The 17,989-nt window shown below is 37.1% G+C and overlaps 2 protein-coding genes across 4 annotated transcripts; one reads left to right on the forward strand and one right to left on the reverse strand.

Annotated features, from left to right (window-relative positions):
- LOC117904312 (20 kDa chaperonin, chloroplastic-like) lies at positions 1-3,424 on the forward strand. The gene is made up of 6 exons (XM_034816858.1): positions 1-110; positions 188-357; positions 1,724-1,903; positions 1,992-2,147; positions 2,699-2,776; positions 3,097-3,424. Exons 2-6 carry the CDS (start codon positions 190-192, stop codon positions 3,268-3,270), a joined length of 756 nt encoding a protein of 251 aa, XP_034672749.1. The 5' UTR covers positions 1-110; positions 188-189; the 3' UTR covers positions 3,271-3,424.
- A 497-nt stretch (positions 3,425-3,921) lies between these two features.
- LOC117904311 (CRM-domain containing factor CFM3, chloroplastic/mitochondrial) lies at positions 3,922-13,041 on the reverse strand. Of its 3 annotated transcripts, none has more exons than XM_034816855.1 (10): positions 12,112-13,041; positions 8,874-9,339; positions 8,661-8,791; positions 7,187-7,534; positions 6,172-6,328; positions 5,804-6,096; positions 5,613-5,672; positions 5,361-5,444; positions 5,014-5,204; positions 3,922-4,375 (listed from the first exon to the last, which is right to left on the reverse strand). In XM_034816855.1, exons 1-9 carry the CDS (start codon positions 12,943-12,945, stop codon positions 5,076-5,078), a joined length of 2,502 nt encoding a protein of 833 aa, XP_034672746.1. In that variant the 5' UTR covers positions 12,946-13,041; the 3' UTR covers positions 3,922-4,375; positions 5,014-5,075. The 3 variants fall into 3 exon arrangements, with proteins under 3 accessions (XP_034672746.1, XP_034672747.1, XP_034672748.1); XM_034816856.1 differs by having other exon boundaries at positions 5,370-5,444; positions 12,112-13,040; XM_034816857.1 differs by lacking the exon at positions 3,922-4,375 and having other exon boundaries at positions 5,185-5,275; positions 5,370-5,444.
- Positions 13,042-17,989: the final 4,948 nt, after the last annotated feature.

Below are 17,989 nucleotides of genomic sequence, written 5' to 3' on the forward strand. Positions count from 1 at the left end.
CGACCCAACGCAGTTTATATAAGATTCTCCGAGTCATTAGGGTTTATCCTCCGATAACGTTTGTTCAAAGAGCCATCTTTCAACGCCTTCCCAACAAGCAGAACCAAAAGGTATTTGTAAGCTTCTTCCTACCTCATTCGATTACGTATTTATGGTTTGTGGAGGGGTTTTTGATGATGCAGTGCAGGAATGGCAACAGCTCCCGCAATTTCAACTAGGAGTTTGCCGTCATTTGAAGGGCTTCGACCTTCAACAGTCAGGGCGTCTTTGGTTCGTCTGCCACTAAGAGCAGCGGGTCTCACACAGAGGTCGCTCAGGGGTCTGGTTGTCAGAGCTGCCACTTCAATTGGCCCCAAGGTATTCCATCTTTGTTGCCGTTGTTGTTCTGAGGATATGGTGGATACCCCGTTGCCAGCTTTTATTGATATTGTTTTTTCCATGATATTGCTGCTCCTTACGATGAAAGCTTCCAAAATTTGCATTTTCAAACGGGATTAGTTGATAATATGGATCCCAGAAAATGGGTCCTGCTCCATGTGTATAGGCATGAGATGGTTTGGTTGATTTTCCCTCCAAATTTGAGTGTTGGTAGTGGCTTCCCTCTAGGTAAAACGATGTTTGGATTGAAGGGTGCCCTATTATTGCGTGGAGTGTTGGGATTTCTGAGTTCTGTATTCATCTTATTGGTTAGTTTGAACGTACCACAAGATTGAATATTAAGTCACTTGTTCAGTGGAGTTTCTGTTCTTGCCTTACTTGAAAAAATACTTTGTCTACATGAGTGGCTGATATATAAACTTGTGAAGTCTGGAAAGCTGGTCTCTATATTTATTTAGGGGTAAATTTGGCTCACCTCCCCTAAGAGTTTGGGCTAAATACACTTAGCCACCATTAGTTTAGAATTTCATCAAATATTTCCCTTACTTTAAATCGAAGGAGAGGTGAATGAAAAGAACAAATGAAAGAGGGCAGAACTTTCCAACTCATAGACAGAATATACCAGAGCTGTGGATGGCTTAAGCATAAGCATTTCACCTTTGTTGTGCTTTCCTGGGCCCTGTCAGTCATATGTGAAGAAGGCATAGCAGCGAAGGGGTCTCAGGACAGCCTTAGGCTGGCTGCTTACTCACTCCAAAATAAGCCTACTTGACTGAGGCCTAGGCTTATCAATTCCCTAGCTTATTGATACATTCCAGAAAACTCCACATTAATAAATATTTTTTTTAACCGACAAAAACCCATTCTTGTTCTTTCAGAAAAGAATAGAATGCCCTTACCTGAAACATATCAATTGGTGGAACCATTGACAAAAGAAAGAGATGCTGTATATGAATCACTCATGTGTTCTTCTGAGTTATATGTATCTGCAAAACTAGGAGTGAATGCGGGAGTTCCAGTAAACGAACTAGCACAAATGAGCATGTGATGTGCATAGTTATAAGTTCAAGAGCGGGTTGTCTGTGTTTCATGCTTTAATTATGTGTGTATTTGACTGAAATTGCTATCTAATTTAGAACATGCCTGTTTTGTGCATGTTGTATACGTCCTATGTATTATGGTATGCTCTTTTTTGTATATATACATCTTTTTTTGCCTACCAGAAAAAAGAAAAAAAAAGGGCTGTCTGATGTGGAACAGTTGAGGAATATTTGTATTTAATTTTGAAACTGCTTATACACCTATTTTGTGGCTTATTTGACATGATGATCTTCTGATTTGGCAGTATACTTCCTTGAAGCCCTTGGCTGATAGAGTGCTGGTGAAGATTAAAACTGTGGAGGAGAAGACCGGAGGTGGTATTTTACTTCCAACAACAGCTCAAACAAAACCTCAAGGAGGGGAGGTTGTTGCTGTTGGAGAGGGCAGGACAGTTGGGAAGAACAAAGTAGACATTGGTGTAAAGGTGATTGCTTAGATCTTATATTTGTTTCTCAATACCTCTATTTTCATTCTCAAATGACCTTTGCAAACTTTATATTTTCTTTATGTAGACCGGTACCTCGGTAGTGTATTCCAAGTATGCCGGGACTGAGTTGGAGTTCAATGGATCAAATCATCTTATATTGAAGGAAGATGATATAGTCGGTATTCTTGAGACAGACGATATCAAGGATCTGAAGCCCTTGAATGATAGAGTCTTAATCAAGGTTTGTTACCCTTCCATATTTATTAGTTCTTTAATTTGAGGTGTATTTTCAAGAGTAAGGCATGCATTATCAAGTTGTTGTAAAGGTTGACTCTTGGGAGTAGTCAGTGGGCTGCTTGCACACTTTTGAGAAAATGCAGATATAAAAATGGTTGCATAAAGCCACTGCCTTTTGTTTTCATTTGATTTTGGTTCAGAAGCAGTTAGGCTATATTATAAGCCCTCTCTTATACAGATTTTTTTATAGGCAAGCACCAAAATTTTAGTGGCAGTGCCTAGCAAAAAAGTGCAGAGAAGTACACAGGGCCTTGCTTATAAGTGGTGTCATCTTATGCATTAATACCATAGATTATGTTCGTAATTTTGATAGCTGCTCTGGCATTAATGGGTGGTATGCAGAATAATCTCATTATTGAGTCAAGTGCAAGAAATTTTACTCAACTTCACGATCCTTAAAACTATTAGAGCAAGAGCTTGCTGGTTGAGACTTATATTAAATGTATTGGATGGAAAATATTTAATTTAAATCGTTGGTTTGAATTTAACTTTCAGGTTGCTGTGGCCGAAGAAAAGACTGCTGGAGGCTTGTTGCTTACCGAGGCAACAAAGGAGAAACCTTCCATTGGCACTGTAAGAGATAGCATTACCACTTGGAATATTTAATTTCAGTTTGAGCATTCATGAATAAATTTGCATCCATGCTAATGGCTGCTGTTGGTTTATCCCATTCATGAAATGGCCATTAGGTGTAACTTTTTAGGGCATAAGAGCCCTTGAGGCCTGGCTCAAGTGGTAAAAGAATGGGGAGGGTTCGTGGGAGCTTCTGGGTTCAAGTCCCAATGGGGACAAAAATTTACTATAAAATAAAAATAAAAATAAAAATAAAAAGAAGTTTTTAGGGCATAAGAGATTTTGATCTTCAATGTATATGTCTGTATTGGATGGAACAGGTGATTGCAGTTGGACCTGGGTCTCTGGATGGGGAGGGTAATAGGAAACCACTGTCATTAAGCCCAGGCAGCACAATTATGTACTCCAAGTATGCAGGAAATGAGTTCAAGGGCAGTGATGGTTCTGATTACATAGCTTTACGGGCGTCTGATGTGATGGCTGTGCTTTCCTAGTATATGTGCATTGTTTATAAAACTGATCTTTCTGGTAGAGTCCAAACTCGTGGATTTTAAATGTAACCACACTTGGAAATTGGAATATGCTTGATGCAGCATTCAGTTGTTAATCCAATTGCGGCTCTGTATTCTCATCTGAGTCTTTTTTTGTCTTTGTTTTTCAAAAAATTTCTGGATCATGTCTTTTATTCTTTACTGGTGCAGCAGTTGTTTCTTATGTCGCAATCACCTCTCTTGCCTAGGTGCACCATGGCTAGAACCTGCTAGTGCCTGGGACCATCATCTAGTCTAAAAATGTTACTCCTTTTTCTTCTTTCTATATTTTTTTTACTTTTATATCAGTGGCTTATAGAACTAAGTGGAATCAGAAACATAATATTGATACTCCTTTTATTTAGTGCAACTTCTTATCCAAATTCAATAATTGGACCAACATCTGTTTCTTAATTTTATTGTTTTGCTTTTTGAAAAATAAGTTGATATAAAATGCTTTTTTAACTTTTTGATCCGACTGGCAAAACATCTTGCCCTTATTGCCCACATCCTTTTATTTGTGCACGCAAATCTATTACTAAATAATATTACCAAGGATAAATACAAAAATACATTTATTTTTTAAAGAAAATAAATTGATTTTATCAAACAAGGTTAGAATGAAGTAATAACTTTTAAATCAACAACTTGAGGACGTTTCAACTCTAACCCGCAAAACAACGGCCCATGCAATCAGAAGCTAGTTACACGTGCACGACAATCCAGAAAGACTTTACAATGAGAACTTGGGAGGATAGCTTGAAAGGACACTCCTACTTTTGTAATTAATTTAAAAATTGACCTGAAAAAGGGCATAAACTCAGCACACATGCTTGGTAGAGTCCATGGCCATCAAGCTTCAACTAAAATGCTGATTCCATAAGGAGAGCACTCCATACACAGGCTAAGTTTGATGCACAAGGGATATCACTGCAGCTGAACAACTGCCTATTCATTCTCACAAACTCAATTCAAATTCCAAGATTCCTACAGCAATGGGTCCAAGGATTTCCGCCAAGAAACCAAGAAAGTTTATCCATGCTGTCATGAGCCACTCACATCCATCAACCTGCTCGTAAAATAAAAATAAAAATAAAAGCAGACAAAAGAAAAAGAATTAGAAAGTTAATTTATGATCAGATGAAAAAAAAAAAAAAAAAACCCTTACATCAGAAATATATACATGCCAGGTTGCATGCCTAACATGCTCATGGTCATGTGATATGCAATCCAAGGCCACTCTGTTGCAAGTGGGGAAAAGGGCTTAAAAAAATGAAGGCTTATATGAGGTTGGACCTAGAAACCTTCACATGAATCAAGATTTGCGTTCATTACAGAAGAAAATATCCAGAGTGTAAGATGGTGAGGAAAATCAGTAGAAGTTAAAAGAAAAGTAGGGAATGGTGAAAACAACAAAAGCTGGTTCAATTAGTGTTTTCAATGTTCTAATAGATGGAACATGATAGTCAAGCAAGAGGGAAATTAGGGTACCATGTTGCTTTAGGTGAACCTATAGCAAGACAAACCTTTTAGCCATACATGAGTTGAAAGTTGCAGGCCTCGGGGACTTGGAAAGATAACAATGATATCATTCATCCTTTTATTTCTTTGGTGGTCTATGAGTATTTTCTAGCCTTCTTGTGGAAGGTCAACTCCGCAAAGGCCAATGCCTATCTTTATCTTATAAACATGAAACTTAAGAATCACCTTAATTGATATGGCACTGTCGAAAATGGAATCCTGTCACTTCAAAACAATTCGAAGTAGTGTTAAAACTTTATGCTGGAAAGATCATCATGATTCTTGAAGCGTGAAATGCCAGACTCTTCATCATCCTTCCAGTCAATGTCTTCAACATCATCAGCATCAGAATCCATGCCTGAAGCTTCATCTTCACTCTACACAAAAAACTAAATAATTTACTGCTCATTTTCATGAAATGTCTTCTATTTTATTCCTTTCTTCTTTCCTGGTAAAAGCACAAATACAACCACTAAACATACAAGAATACTAGCCACCAAAAATATCTGGCAACAAAAAACAGAATATCTCACTTTGCTGACCTCTGAAACTTGATCGAACTGGCCATGGCCTTCTGTGCTCCAGGAATCCTTATCCTCTGCATCTTTAGAATCTCCCTGTGGATAGCAAATTTAAGCAACATATGTGAAAAGGTATAAATATTGAAGACAAATTTTCTAAGATCGATCCAGTAAGCTAAGTATGGTTCAACTGGTACAGATGTAGCAAAATACAACTTTTTAGGGAAGTATGTAATAAAGTTAAATAAGACAACAGCAACTTACTATTTCCATTTTCATTTGCTCTATGGTTCTCTCCAGTTCAGATATGTGTTGACTGAGAGCCTGTGGAAACATTCAACGTATATTTCTTAAATGGAAAGTACAAATAACTGGAAATTACATAAGGAAACAATATCATATAATAAAGCATTATTTATGCAAATGGCAGAATTGAGACATAAAAGATGGTGAACCTCATGGCGCTGCATGGCCACTGATCGCTTTAATGCTTTTGCCTTGGTTAGAAGGTTTCTTGGCCTCAGGCTAACAGGTCGTCGATAATTCTTTCCACGATAATATATAAGGGCATAACCTTTTGGAACTCTTTCTATTGCCACTAGTATCCCACCACTCTCATATTCCAATAATCTTGCTGTGTCTTCAACAAATGCGAGGGTCTTTTGTTTGGAGATTAGCTTCACAAGTTCTCTATGCTTCCAATGTAAATGCATATTCTCAATAACACCATCAAAAACACCACGAACGCCTGGGAATCATTATAAACCATCAATTTTTCAATCAACAAATTGAGCACACACTCAATATACATAAGATAACTCACCAAGAAGCAAGTATGCCTTCATTCTTAAACCAAGCCTGCGAAACATAAACCGCTCCTCATCAGTTATTGTTTCCTGGTCATCAGAAGGACCAGCAGGAATCATGGATGCTTCTATCTTAGCTAATAGTCTCTCTGCTCTTAGCTTTTTGGCTTGGGCCTGTTCATGGATTCAAAACCCAACAAAGGCAAGTATGAAATAATTTTAAACAGTAAATTATGCATTAAACACAATAACTCAACAAAACTAGGCTCTGAGACAGCGCCAATAAAAAATCTAGGTGATTGCATACAGACAACCACCGATTTCCATCCAGCATATAGGATGATGGTTTGCTATTTTTTCAAGCATCAATATTTAATAACACATATGAAGGATGCCAATATATAATAAGAGTTCTATAGATGAAAACTGCTAAAGCTAACACATGTACCTTTAAAAGAAAGAGAGAATTATTATAAATTTACACCAAAGATGCAGATACTTCAATACAAGTTTCAGAAAGTCACAGTCACTTTTGTATGAAGCTTGATTGGATAAGAAGTACCCTTCCTAGTAGGGGTAAGGCATTCAAAAGTAAAGGTAAAATTAAACGATTAAAAGTCTTGGAAAAGTAAACCCACAGCATTTCCTTTGAAAAGAGAGGGAATATGTCCAAATAGGATCATGACCCTCACTCAAATATTTCTTCCAAATTTCCAAAAGTAACCCAATGATTACTTGATCAAAGAATTTAAACAGTTCTCCAAAAATGTAAGCTAACAAATAATATGGACAATAAAACATTATCCCAAAATTCAGATTGAAATTCCTGACATAAATATGGCATCCAGCACTTTTTTTTTCCCCTCAAAATCTTTTAAAATGATGAATATAAAAATAATACAACATTTTAGTCAAATTTAGTTGTATAACCGTCCATTTGTGTTCATTTAATAAACAGACCATATTCATAACACAACGAATTAGAAAATACTTTTCAAGCATTATATGTTCAGGAAAAAAAGGAATACTTACAAGGGCTAGTTTATGCTCAATACGCTTTACTACCCTTGCACTCTTAGCTCTAGAAGCTTCTTCTATCATCTTCTCATGTTCTTCTGCAGATATTTCTCTTCCCCATCGAGCTTGAGCCTCATAAAACTCTGCTAATGTACCTGCAAGAGGCTGTCCGACTCCATCTTCACCAGATGGAATTGCCTCTGCTCCTCCAGTCCGCACTTTCTCTTCAACAACTTGAATATGTTTAGTCAATTCCTCTCTTTCTGACAGAGCAGCAGCAACACTTGTTGGAAGGAAATCCTTTCCACGATATATGACAATGTAATATTTGTTTCTAAGTAGTAACACTCCTCCTGTTAGGTCCTGCAAACCAATATGTTGAGTATGTCCATTGGCAGAATAATCTAACCCCAAATTTATTTATTTTTTTTAAAAAAAAAGCACAAACGAAAGAAAAGAAAAATGCCATTTGTCTATACAGCCCTTTTCCGTTTTTTGTTTGTTTTCTGAAGGGGACAAGGGTGTCAACTGTAGAGTTCGATTAAATCTAGAATGTGTAGTGGTATTGCTTAATTCTACAAAGCCATCAATTATTGTCTATACCAAGGAATGGAAGTAAATACACTAGAAGGATGAGATATCCCTCAAAGCAAAAGGAAGAAAAAATAGTGGAAAGCAAAAGACAACTCAAACAAAGCAAAACAAAACAAGAGAATGCTCTCAAGGAAGAAGAAAATCCCTTATAAAATTTAAAAGAAGAAATATCCCTCCTCTTGGCCAGCTACTGCGCTTCTTGATTTGCTGATCTAGGTCACCATCTAAAGGACCAACCAATGGAAGCCACCCTATCTCCAATTTTTCATCAGGTGGTCAAAACACCAAAATAAGTTAATAACAATTATCATAGTTGTAAAATTCTGCCTGTCAAAAAAAGAAAAAAGAAAAAAGAAAGTTGCACAATTGTAATTCACATCGTGCATCACTCTACAACTCTGTATCCTATATTTTATCTTGTACAAAGAATTCCTTTCACACAATAAAGAGGACCATCCTATGGAAGTCACCCTATCCCTGATCTTTCTTCAGGTAGTCAAAACACCAAGTTATTAACTATCATCATAGTTGTGAATTTCTAATTCATATTGTGCATCATTGTACTACTTCTCCGTACCTATATTTCATCGTGTACAAAAAATTCCTTTTACATAATAAAAAATAAATTAAATACAATAATATACGCACACAACACTATATTATACTACTATGAATATATAGCAAGAGTGAAGTCTAAAGCAATGCATAACCAATTTTGTGAAAGATAATAAGGATAAAAGAGGTATAGGCATCCATCGATTTCATATTATGAAAAAGGTGAAATTCAAGTTTTAGTAAGATCAATTTAACAAAATATGTTACTTTAATAACAAGTTCATCATAAAATCCATAAAACAAGTGACTAATCACTCAATGGGAGAAAACTGCAACAAACCTTTATTTCTTCAGCCATTAACTTGTTGTTTGTATTCTGGATTCCTGGTTTGACAGCAATTTTCACAACTATGCTTTTCTCCCAAAGCTTTATAATAGCAGCAGCCAACCCTTGGTGGTTTCTATTTCTCCCTTCATTCAGGATTTCAGGATGGAATTAATGTCAGAAACAAATTTTGTAAACTGAAAAAACACTCATGTAAAGTGAACTTACCAAGGGCAAAATGACAAGGAAGTGATTTCGCAAGCTTCCGTAAATTAGTCATCTCTGCATTGGTCAGCCGTGGCCGCATTCCTGTTGGAAGAATTCTTAACGGTGTTTTGTAGCCAGGGATACTTTGTGGGAGTAAATCACCATCAACAGGCAATACTCCTGTACCCCACCAATCAACAAAACGAGGACCCAAACCATCTAATAGGCTGTTATATTCAGCTTCCTCTACTGTCATGTTCTCAGCATGGACTGGATTCCTGACAGGCAAAGAGCCCTTTTCTAAAGTAGGACCAGCATTGTTATCATTCCTCATTGCCGGATTGTCAACAGAAGAAACGTCTGGCACAAAAAGAGAATCACCTTCTCCATCAACAGGCTGGGGTTTAGGAGGACCTTCATAGTTGGTTCCCCGAAACACTACCATAACACTTCCTGACCTCCATGTAACTAATCCTCCAGTACGACGCTGCCGATCACAACAGGCAGTTAGCAACATGTTGCCGAGTCATTTTTAGTTATGCTTCTAGATATTTAAAAACTGCAATAGGAGGTAATTAACTGAAATTATAACAACTATACCTGAAAGTTGTGAAATCACAAAACAAAGCAAGTATATAGGATATAACTACCAAGACAGAGATCAGAACAGGAGAAAATACAAAACATTGTATATAGGATATAATAAACTGCAATAGGAGGTAATTAACTGAAATTATAACAACTATTCCTGAAAGTTGTGAAATCACAAAACAAAGCAAGTATATAGGATATAACTACCAAGACAGAGATCAGAACAGGAGAAAATACAAAACATTGTATATAGGGTATAATAACTAAGCCAGAGACAACCTAAATACTTATTAACAGGAGAAAGAACAAAATATTGTATTTGTTTATAAAGTAAAAATTATAAACACCAGAGGGAGGGCAGCACAGAATGGGTAAAGAGAATATAAGAAAGCAACAGAAAGGAAAACACCAACCAAGAAATTAAAACAGAACAGAGGAAACAAGGTCAAACCACCCTTGGTTTTGAATAAACTCCAAGATGGAATCTCTCTCGGTGCAGTTGAGTTGAAGTCCAAAGGAATAAGGCCTTGGGTTAGGCCATCTCAGCTTCAGACCAAATAGTCTTCCCTCAAAAAATCCTTCCACTACGACATAAGGGAGCTGTTCTCCACTCTTCTTTTGATCTTTTTTCATGAACCTCATATCCCAACAAGCAAAACTTCATCAATTCTCAAAACATCCACATTACATCAAAGGGTGAGAATGGAAAAGGCCAAAGCTTGATAGCTCTCAGGCCTTGAATAAGAATACCATTGGCTGAGTCTTGGCTTTTATAGAGACAAAACAATTTGTTAAGACAAAACCTCAATGCCTTAACTTGTCAACGATAATTTTTGAACAAGTCGCCTCCCATGCAAAGTGCCTAGAACCACTCCAAAATCTGACCTCCCTCCATCACCAAGCAATAACTTAAGCCCTCCACCTCCTTAGAGCACCAATCATCACCTTGCACCTCAAACATGATCCCCTCGAACCTGGCTTCAGGCGCTTAAAAAATCCATCAAAGGTTCATCAATTCTTAAAATGGGCAAAAACATGCTTGAAGTACTTGATAAATGGGCAGAGCAAAGGCCTGCAAGTTAAATTGAGAGTCACTCAAAGCACATGATGGCGAGTAATAATCACTATTCCTTTTAATTAGTTTATTCCAAATTTGACTAATTAGATTTTTATTTTGCTTTCATGTCAAATAACTAAAGAAAAGTTGTTGGAGCCTTGGAAGTGAAGCAGCCAATCTGTATGAACACATGTCCTATTTGTTCCAGAGAATTAACATTGGAATACAACAAAAAGTGACCTAATATCAAGAGGATATTGGATAAAGTTATTTCAATGAATATATTAATATCTTTTTTAAAAAAAAAAAAAAATTGATAGGTAAGTAAAGATTGTATTAAACAAAAGAAAAAACAAGAAGGCATACACGACATACACAAAGCAACCAAAAGGCAAAAAAGACAGCATGAAGGCACAAAAACCAGCAACCGTGCCCTACATAAAGCCTAACCAATCCACAAAGTCTATCAACAACAAGGAACAATCCCCAATTTATACTATAACCCAATCCCAAAAGAGATACAAGAAGGAATGTTTAATTGCTTGGTCCATGATTTCACAATTATCAAAAACTCTTCTATTTCTCTCCCTCCAAGTGGTCTGAAACAAGCACAACAAAGCAACCTTTCAAGCCTTTTTTCTCTACTTTTTGACAAAAGACCCACGCCAACTCAAAAGAACACCCCTAACTGAAGAGTGCATCACCCACTGTACACAAAAAAGAGCATAAATCAACTGCCACAAAAAGCACAATGAAGGAGATTATGGTCAACCATTTCTTCTTCTTCTTTGCACATGTAACATTTATTAGGAATCTTCCAACTCCTCCTTTTGAGCTAATCCAAAGTCACAATCATGGCCCAAGTTGCTTCCCATTTTAGTGATTGATGAAGTTTCATTCCATAAACACGATTCCTTTAAGAAAATTTGCCAAAAAGTTTACCAAATTTCTCTCTTGTCAATTCTTCCACTAGACCTAATTTAACCGTCCATTTCTTTTCCATTCAACCTTATGGGCCTTCATTAAATCTTTTCTCTCAGCCAACTTTTTTAAACAGAAAGCAACCCTAGCCTCATGGCAAGTAGGCAGCTTCATAACCACACCCTGTTTTCCAAGCAACTCAGCCATGACTTTGAAACTAGGATAAGTGCCACAATGCCACATGAAATGGTATTTCAGCATCATACATCCATCTCAAAATACAGGACATGATCAGCCTCTTGCCTCCTTTTTGTAAGCATTATGGTTTGACATTTGCTTCACCTTCCCATTCTTTTGGTGTTGCACCACTATCTCCAGAAGGAGAGTGAATATGCATCCATAGGGCGTTTTTGCGTTGGCCTTTTTCTTCCTTTTTTTTTTTTTTTTGCATTGCTCTTTTGTAGTCAGAATTAGCCTACTATTCCCTCCCAGTCACTTCCACCATGTGTGTATAATAGGTTTAATAGAAAAATGCATGATATAAATTTTAACTCATCAACCAAGAGAGGAACATTGGAGGTTAGACTATCTGATATTGTAAATCACCACTAAGTCAAGCAAAACAATGTCATTACCCATTATTGCACAATTCATGTAAAAAAAAAAAAAACCACCAACAAATCCACAAACCTCGACTATCTCATGGGCTGTCTTCATATCATGCGCAAGAGCCTCATGAAATTTAAGCCGCACCAACTCTTCCTTCCTCCACTTCTCATGAATCTTCCCCAAAACCGCTTGTGTAATGCCTGCCTTGGGCACATTAATCCTCTCTCTTATTGTCATCCCGAGCCGCCTTAATCTCCTCAGCTCCTCGTCCTCAATTGTCAGCTCCGCCAACGTTGGCGCCCTGACTGCCCTCCTCTTCAATCTCCCATCTCCCTCCTCTTCTTGCCGCTCCTCTCCCCTCTCCCATGGCAAAATCATGTCATCCTCATCCTCATCCTCAATCAACATACTATCGGGTCGCACCCAATCCCGTTGCAACAAATCCCCCAATTTCTCGTCCCCGGTCACTGGCATTGTATCACCACTCTCCACTTCCCCCTCATTCTTATCCTCATCATCCGAACCCAACCCTAGATTCCGCAACCGGAGCACAATCCTCTCTATCGCACTAGTCCCGCTCCGTCCATCGAAATACCGACTCTCCGTCCCATCCCTACCCTTAGAATCAATGCCTCTGTGTTCTGACTCAATCGAAGGATTGGGAGAAGGCCATTTGTTAATCCAAGATTTGGTACTAGAATTAGGATTAGTGTTAGAGCTTTTTCGAGAGTTTTGATGGTCCCAAGGATAAAGGGATCGTTTAGTTTTACGGTTTCTGAGGTTGTTGGAGTCAGTGGTCCGGAGCGAAGAGAAGGGTTTAAGGAGAGATAGGGGGGTTTTAGGGAAGAGGAAGTGGAGAGAGGATGAGTGAGAGGTGAAAGGAAACTCCGTTAATTTTGCAGTTGCGAAGGCCATTTTGGTCTTCGACCTGCTGCTTTTTCTTTCTCAGTCTGAGTGTTTGGATGGATAGAAAATTTCAAAGAAAAGAGAGTTAAAGGCTTGGCGGAGATGATAAGATAGATCATAGACGGGTCTCAAGCTGAGATATTTTGCTGCCAAGTGGGAACGTCCGATTTCTGAAGCGGCACGCTCACTCACTCGCTGAGTCGGTGGGGTCCATCTCCGATTCCAAATATTCAAATATTAATGCAATCTAATTTTTGACTTCGAATATTGCTCTTGAATGCAAATAAAAAAATAAAATCCCCAAATTTAAGAACATATGCATAATAATCAAATCATAATTTAATCAAAGATTCAAAGGTCAACAAAGACTCGTTTTAAATTATTTTTTTTAAAAAAATTATTCATTATTTGAAACAAAATCCATAACCATTCTCTTATTTAGAATAAATACTATAAAATACGTCTAATAATAATTTTAAAAAACGTTTTTAATATTTTTAATGCTTGAAAATTTTTATATTTCAAATGTTAGAAATGCTAAAAATCTTCAAATTGATAAATTGTAGTTTTTTCATTTATACTTTCATTCGTTCATGTACAGAGTATATATAGAGAGTAATCACCATTCTAAGAATGGGAAAGAATGATACAAGGAAAGAATGATATAAGGAAATAACAACTAATATCTTAATATCTCAACTTTCCTAATATCTCAATATTCCTAATATCTTAATATTCCTAGTATCTCAATATTCCTAATATCTCAATATTCATAATATCTCAACTTTCCTAATATCTAAACATTCCTAATATCTCAACACTAAATGATATAAGGAAATAATGATATAAGGAAAGCATTCCTAATATCTCAACACCCCCCCTCAAGTTGGTGCATAGATGTCACACATGCCCAACTTGTCTAAAAATTTTGAGAACACTTGACTTGAGACAGCTTTGGTAAGGATATCGGTCAATTGATCTTCTGATCGAATCTTAGGCAATTCCACAATCTTATCATCCAACTTTTCCTTAATGAAGAATCTATCCACCTCGACATGCTTTGTACGATCATGTTGTACTGGATTATGAGCAATATCACATGCGGCTTTATTGTCACAAAACAATCGAATTGGTTGCCTAGATAGATAACCTAAATCCTGTAAGAGGAGTCTTAGCCATAATGCCTCACAAAGTCCTAAAGCCATACCTCTAAATTCCGCTTCTGCACTTGAACGAGCGACGACATTCTGTTTCTTACTTTTCCATGTCACAAGATTACCACCTACAAAGGTAAAGTAACCAGATGTAGATCGCCTACCATCCACTGCACCAGCCCAATCAGCATCAGTATATACTTCTATACTCTGATGATCAACATTTTTTGCGAATAAAATTCTCTTCCCAGGAGCATTCTTCAAATACCTCAAAATACGCATGACTGCATTCATATGTTGTTCTCCAGGATTATGCATGTATTGACTCACTACACTCAATGCATAAGCAAGATCTGGTCTTGTATGAGCTAAGTACATTAATCTCCCCACAAATCTTTGGTATCTTCCCTTATCGGTTGATACTTGATTAGGCTCAACACACAATTTCAGACCTTCTTCTATTGGTGTATTAATAGGTTGACATCCTGACATTCCAGTCTCCTGTAAAAGATCTAAGGCATACTTTCTTTGAGACAGAAAAATTCCTTCACTTGATCGAGAAACTTCAATCCCAAGAAAGTATTTCAGATGACCTAGATCTTTCATTTCGAATTCTCTAGATAGATAATTTTGTAGAGCTTTTCTTTCTTCAGGATCATTTCCTATAACTACCATGTCATCCACATATACGATGAGTGCCGTAATCTTACCATGTTGCTTTTTTAGGAACAAAGTGTGATCTGAATTACTTTGACGATAGCCAAAAGCTCTCATTGACTTTGTGAACCTTCCAAACCATGCTCTCGGGGATTACTTCAACCCATACAATGACTTCTTCAATTTGCACACCTTCTGACATTGCTTTTCTGACACCATGCATCCTGGTGGAAGATCCATATATACTTCTTCAGATAACTCGCCATGCAAAAAGGCATTTTTCACATCAAATTGTTGTAATGGCCAATCTAGGTTTGCAGCTAAAGACAGTAATACTCGAATTGTGTTGATCTTAGCTACAGGTGCAAATGTCTCTATGTAGTCAATTCCATAAGTTTGAGTGTACCCTTTTGCTACCAGTCTTGCTTTAAATCGTTCAATACTACCATCTGCCTTGTACTTCACAGTATAGATCCAACGACACCCAACTGGCTTCTTTCCTGGTGGACATTCTACGAGTTCCCATGTTTCATTCTTCTGCAATGATTTCATCTCTTCATTCATGGCTGCTTTCCACCTTGGATCAGCTAAGGCTTCCTGCACACTGTTAGGAATAGCTACAGTAGATAATTGATTTACAAATGACTTATTTGATTCAGACAAACGATGGGTAGACACATAGTTGCTCATGGGATATTTGACTTTAGTAGACAATTCAGGTTCATATGTGGGTTTAGGAATACCTCTATTATGACGATGTGGTAACCGTTTCATGAATGGATCAGGCTCCAAATTAAGAACACCCTCAACAGACGACGATTGGTTTGGTATTTCAATGAAGACATCTTCGGACCCAAATTGTTGACCACTCATATCCAACTCACCCACTTCCTGGTTCACTAGTTCAGATTGTCCAGATTCATCTTCCTCAGAAATATGATAATCATAATCGAGAGTCTGAATTTCCTTATGGTACTCCCCCTGAAGTTCAGACTCAGATGAAAAATACATTGAATCTTCATGAAACACCACATCCATTGTAATATACATTTGTCGAGTTGGAGGATGGTAACATCGATATCCCTTTTTGTGCAATGCATATCCAACAAACACACATTGCAATGCATGGGAAGTTAACTTGGTGCGTTGGTGCTTGTGTAGATGCACAAATGCCACGCAACCAAAAACACGAGGAGGTAGATTTGGGACGGTTGGGGCAACTACGGCATTAGTAAGAGCTTGGAGAGGTGTTTGAAAGTTAATTGAGCTAGAAGGTACCCGATTGATCAAGTATGCGGCAGATGTGATTGCTTCTCCTTAATAAGATATTGGTGTTTTTGCTGCTATCAAGGAAGCACGAACAACCTCTAACAAGTGTCGATTTTTTCGTTCAGCGACTCCATTTTGCTGGGGTGTATTGGAACAAGTAGTCTGATGAATGATGCCATGTCCTTCCAAATACTTTTGAAGATCAGAACTTTGATATTCTCCACCATTATCACTACGCAAAACCCGAATCTTTGCATTGTATTGAGTTTCAATCATTTTATGAAATTTTTGAAACAACAAGTTCACTTCATCTTTGGTCTTCATCAAGCATAACCATGTCATTCTGGTACAATCATCAATAAAAGTAACAAACCAACGTGAGCCACTCAAAGTTGGGACTTTGGATGGGCCCCGAACATCAGAATGTATAACCATAAAAGGAAACGGACTTTTATTCAAAATTAACGGAAACGAAGCACGATGACTTTTAGCCAATTCACAAATATCACAACGGAAACCAGAAATATCACTCTTTGCAAACAAACTAGGAAACAATTTTTTTAAATAACCAAAGGAAGCATGTCCCAGACGTCGATGCCACAACAAAATTTCAGACTTTTTCTTCTCCTCCTCAGATCCATCTGCCATCAAGGCTTGTTGCAACTTATTTGAATCCTTTGATTGCAAGTCCAAGTAATAGAGTTTTCCCCGTTTAATACCACAACCAATCGTCTGTCTTGTTTGGATGTCCTTAATCACACAAAATTCAGGCCAAAAAATGACAATACAAGATAAGGCTGTAGTGATTTGAGAAACTGACAAAAGATTGTAATCTAAAGATGGAACAACTAAAACAGAATCCAAATTCAAAGTATCAGTAAGAGTTAAGGATCCTTCCCCAATAACTGGGGTTGTGTTACCATTGGCTGTGGAAACAATTTTTTGTGAGGAAGGTCTAAGGGGTGAAACCTGTCTAGAATCAAAAGTCATATGATCTGTAGCACCAGAATCAATTATCCATGTACTATTAATAACAGGTGTAAAAGTATTTAAAAACTTACCACCATGATCAGTAGCGGCTACCAATGCAGAGGCTTTCTCAGCAACATTAGCCTCTGTTTTTATTTCGGCAACAATTGCAGTCGAGGTTTTCTTGGAATCCTTCTTCCGTTGATCACGATTATTATAATTAATAACAAAGTGTTGATAGCCTAAACATGATCTAAAGGTCCATGGTTCAAACCCTCGGTTCCTTATTGTTTTCCTGGTCATACCAAGAGTCGTTGCTTTGAAATTGTGGGATATCCAGACTGGTGGGACCAGTCTTATTGCAGTGAGTGCATTTGAAGGTTGACTTATCAATGTTAGGGCTTGTCTTAGGATGGTTGATCGCTGTTGGACTACCATAGCGACAAAATATCCAGGATTTCAGTTCCATGGCTCTGATACCATCTTCAAATTGATAAATTGTAGTTTTTTCATTCATACTTTCATTCGTTCATGTACAGAGTATATATAGAGAGTAATCACCATTCTAAGAATGGGAAAGAATGATACAAGGAAAGAATGATATAAGGAAATAACAACTAATATCCTAATATCTCAACTTTCCTAATATCTCAATATTCCTAATATCTTAATATTCCTAGTATCTCAATATTCCTAATATCTCAATATTCATAATATCTCAACTTTCCTAATATCTAAACATTCCTAATATCTCAACACTAAATGATATAAAGAAATAATGATATAAGGAAAGCATTCCTAATATCTCAACAAAAAACACTTTATAAAATCACTATCAAACAGTCTTATAATTAATTTTCACCATCTATATATTTCAAATCGCATTATTTTGTACATTAATCACATTTATTTTGATGGTACAAACCGTACCATTCATATATTTTAGATTTTATTACTTTATATATTAATTTCATTTTTTTCGATCGATCATATCATATCACTTA

Source organism: Vitis riparia, chromosome 17, assembly GCF_004353265.1.
Source record: "Vitis riparia cultivar Riparia Gloire de Montpellier isolate 1030 chromosome 17, EGFV_Vit.rip_1.0, whole genome shotgun sequence".
In the NCBI taxonomy this organism is placed as follows: domain Eukaryota; kingdom Viridiplantae; phylum Streptophyta; class Magnoliopsida; order Vitales; family Vitaceae; genus Vitis; species Vitis riparia.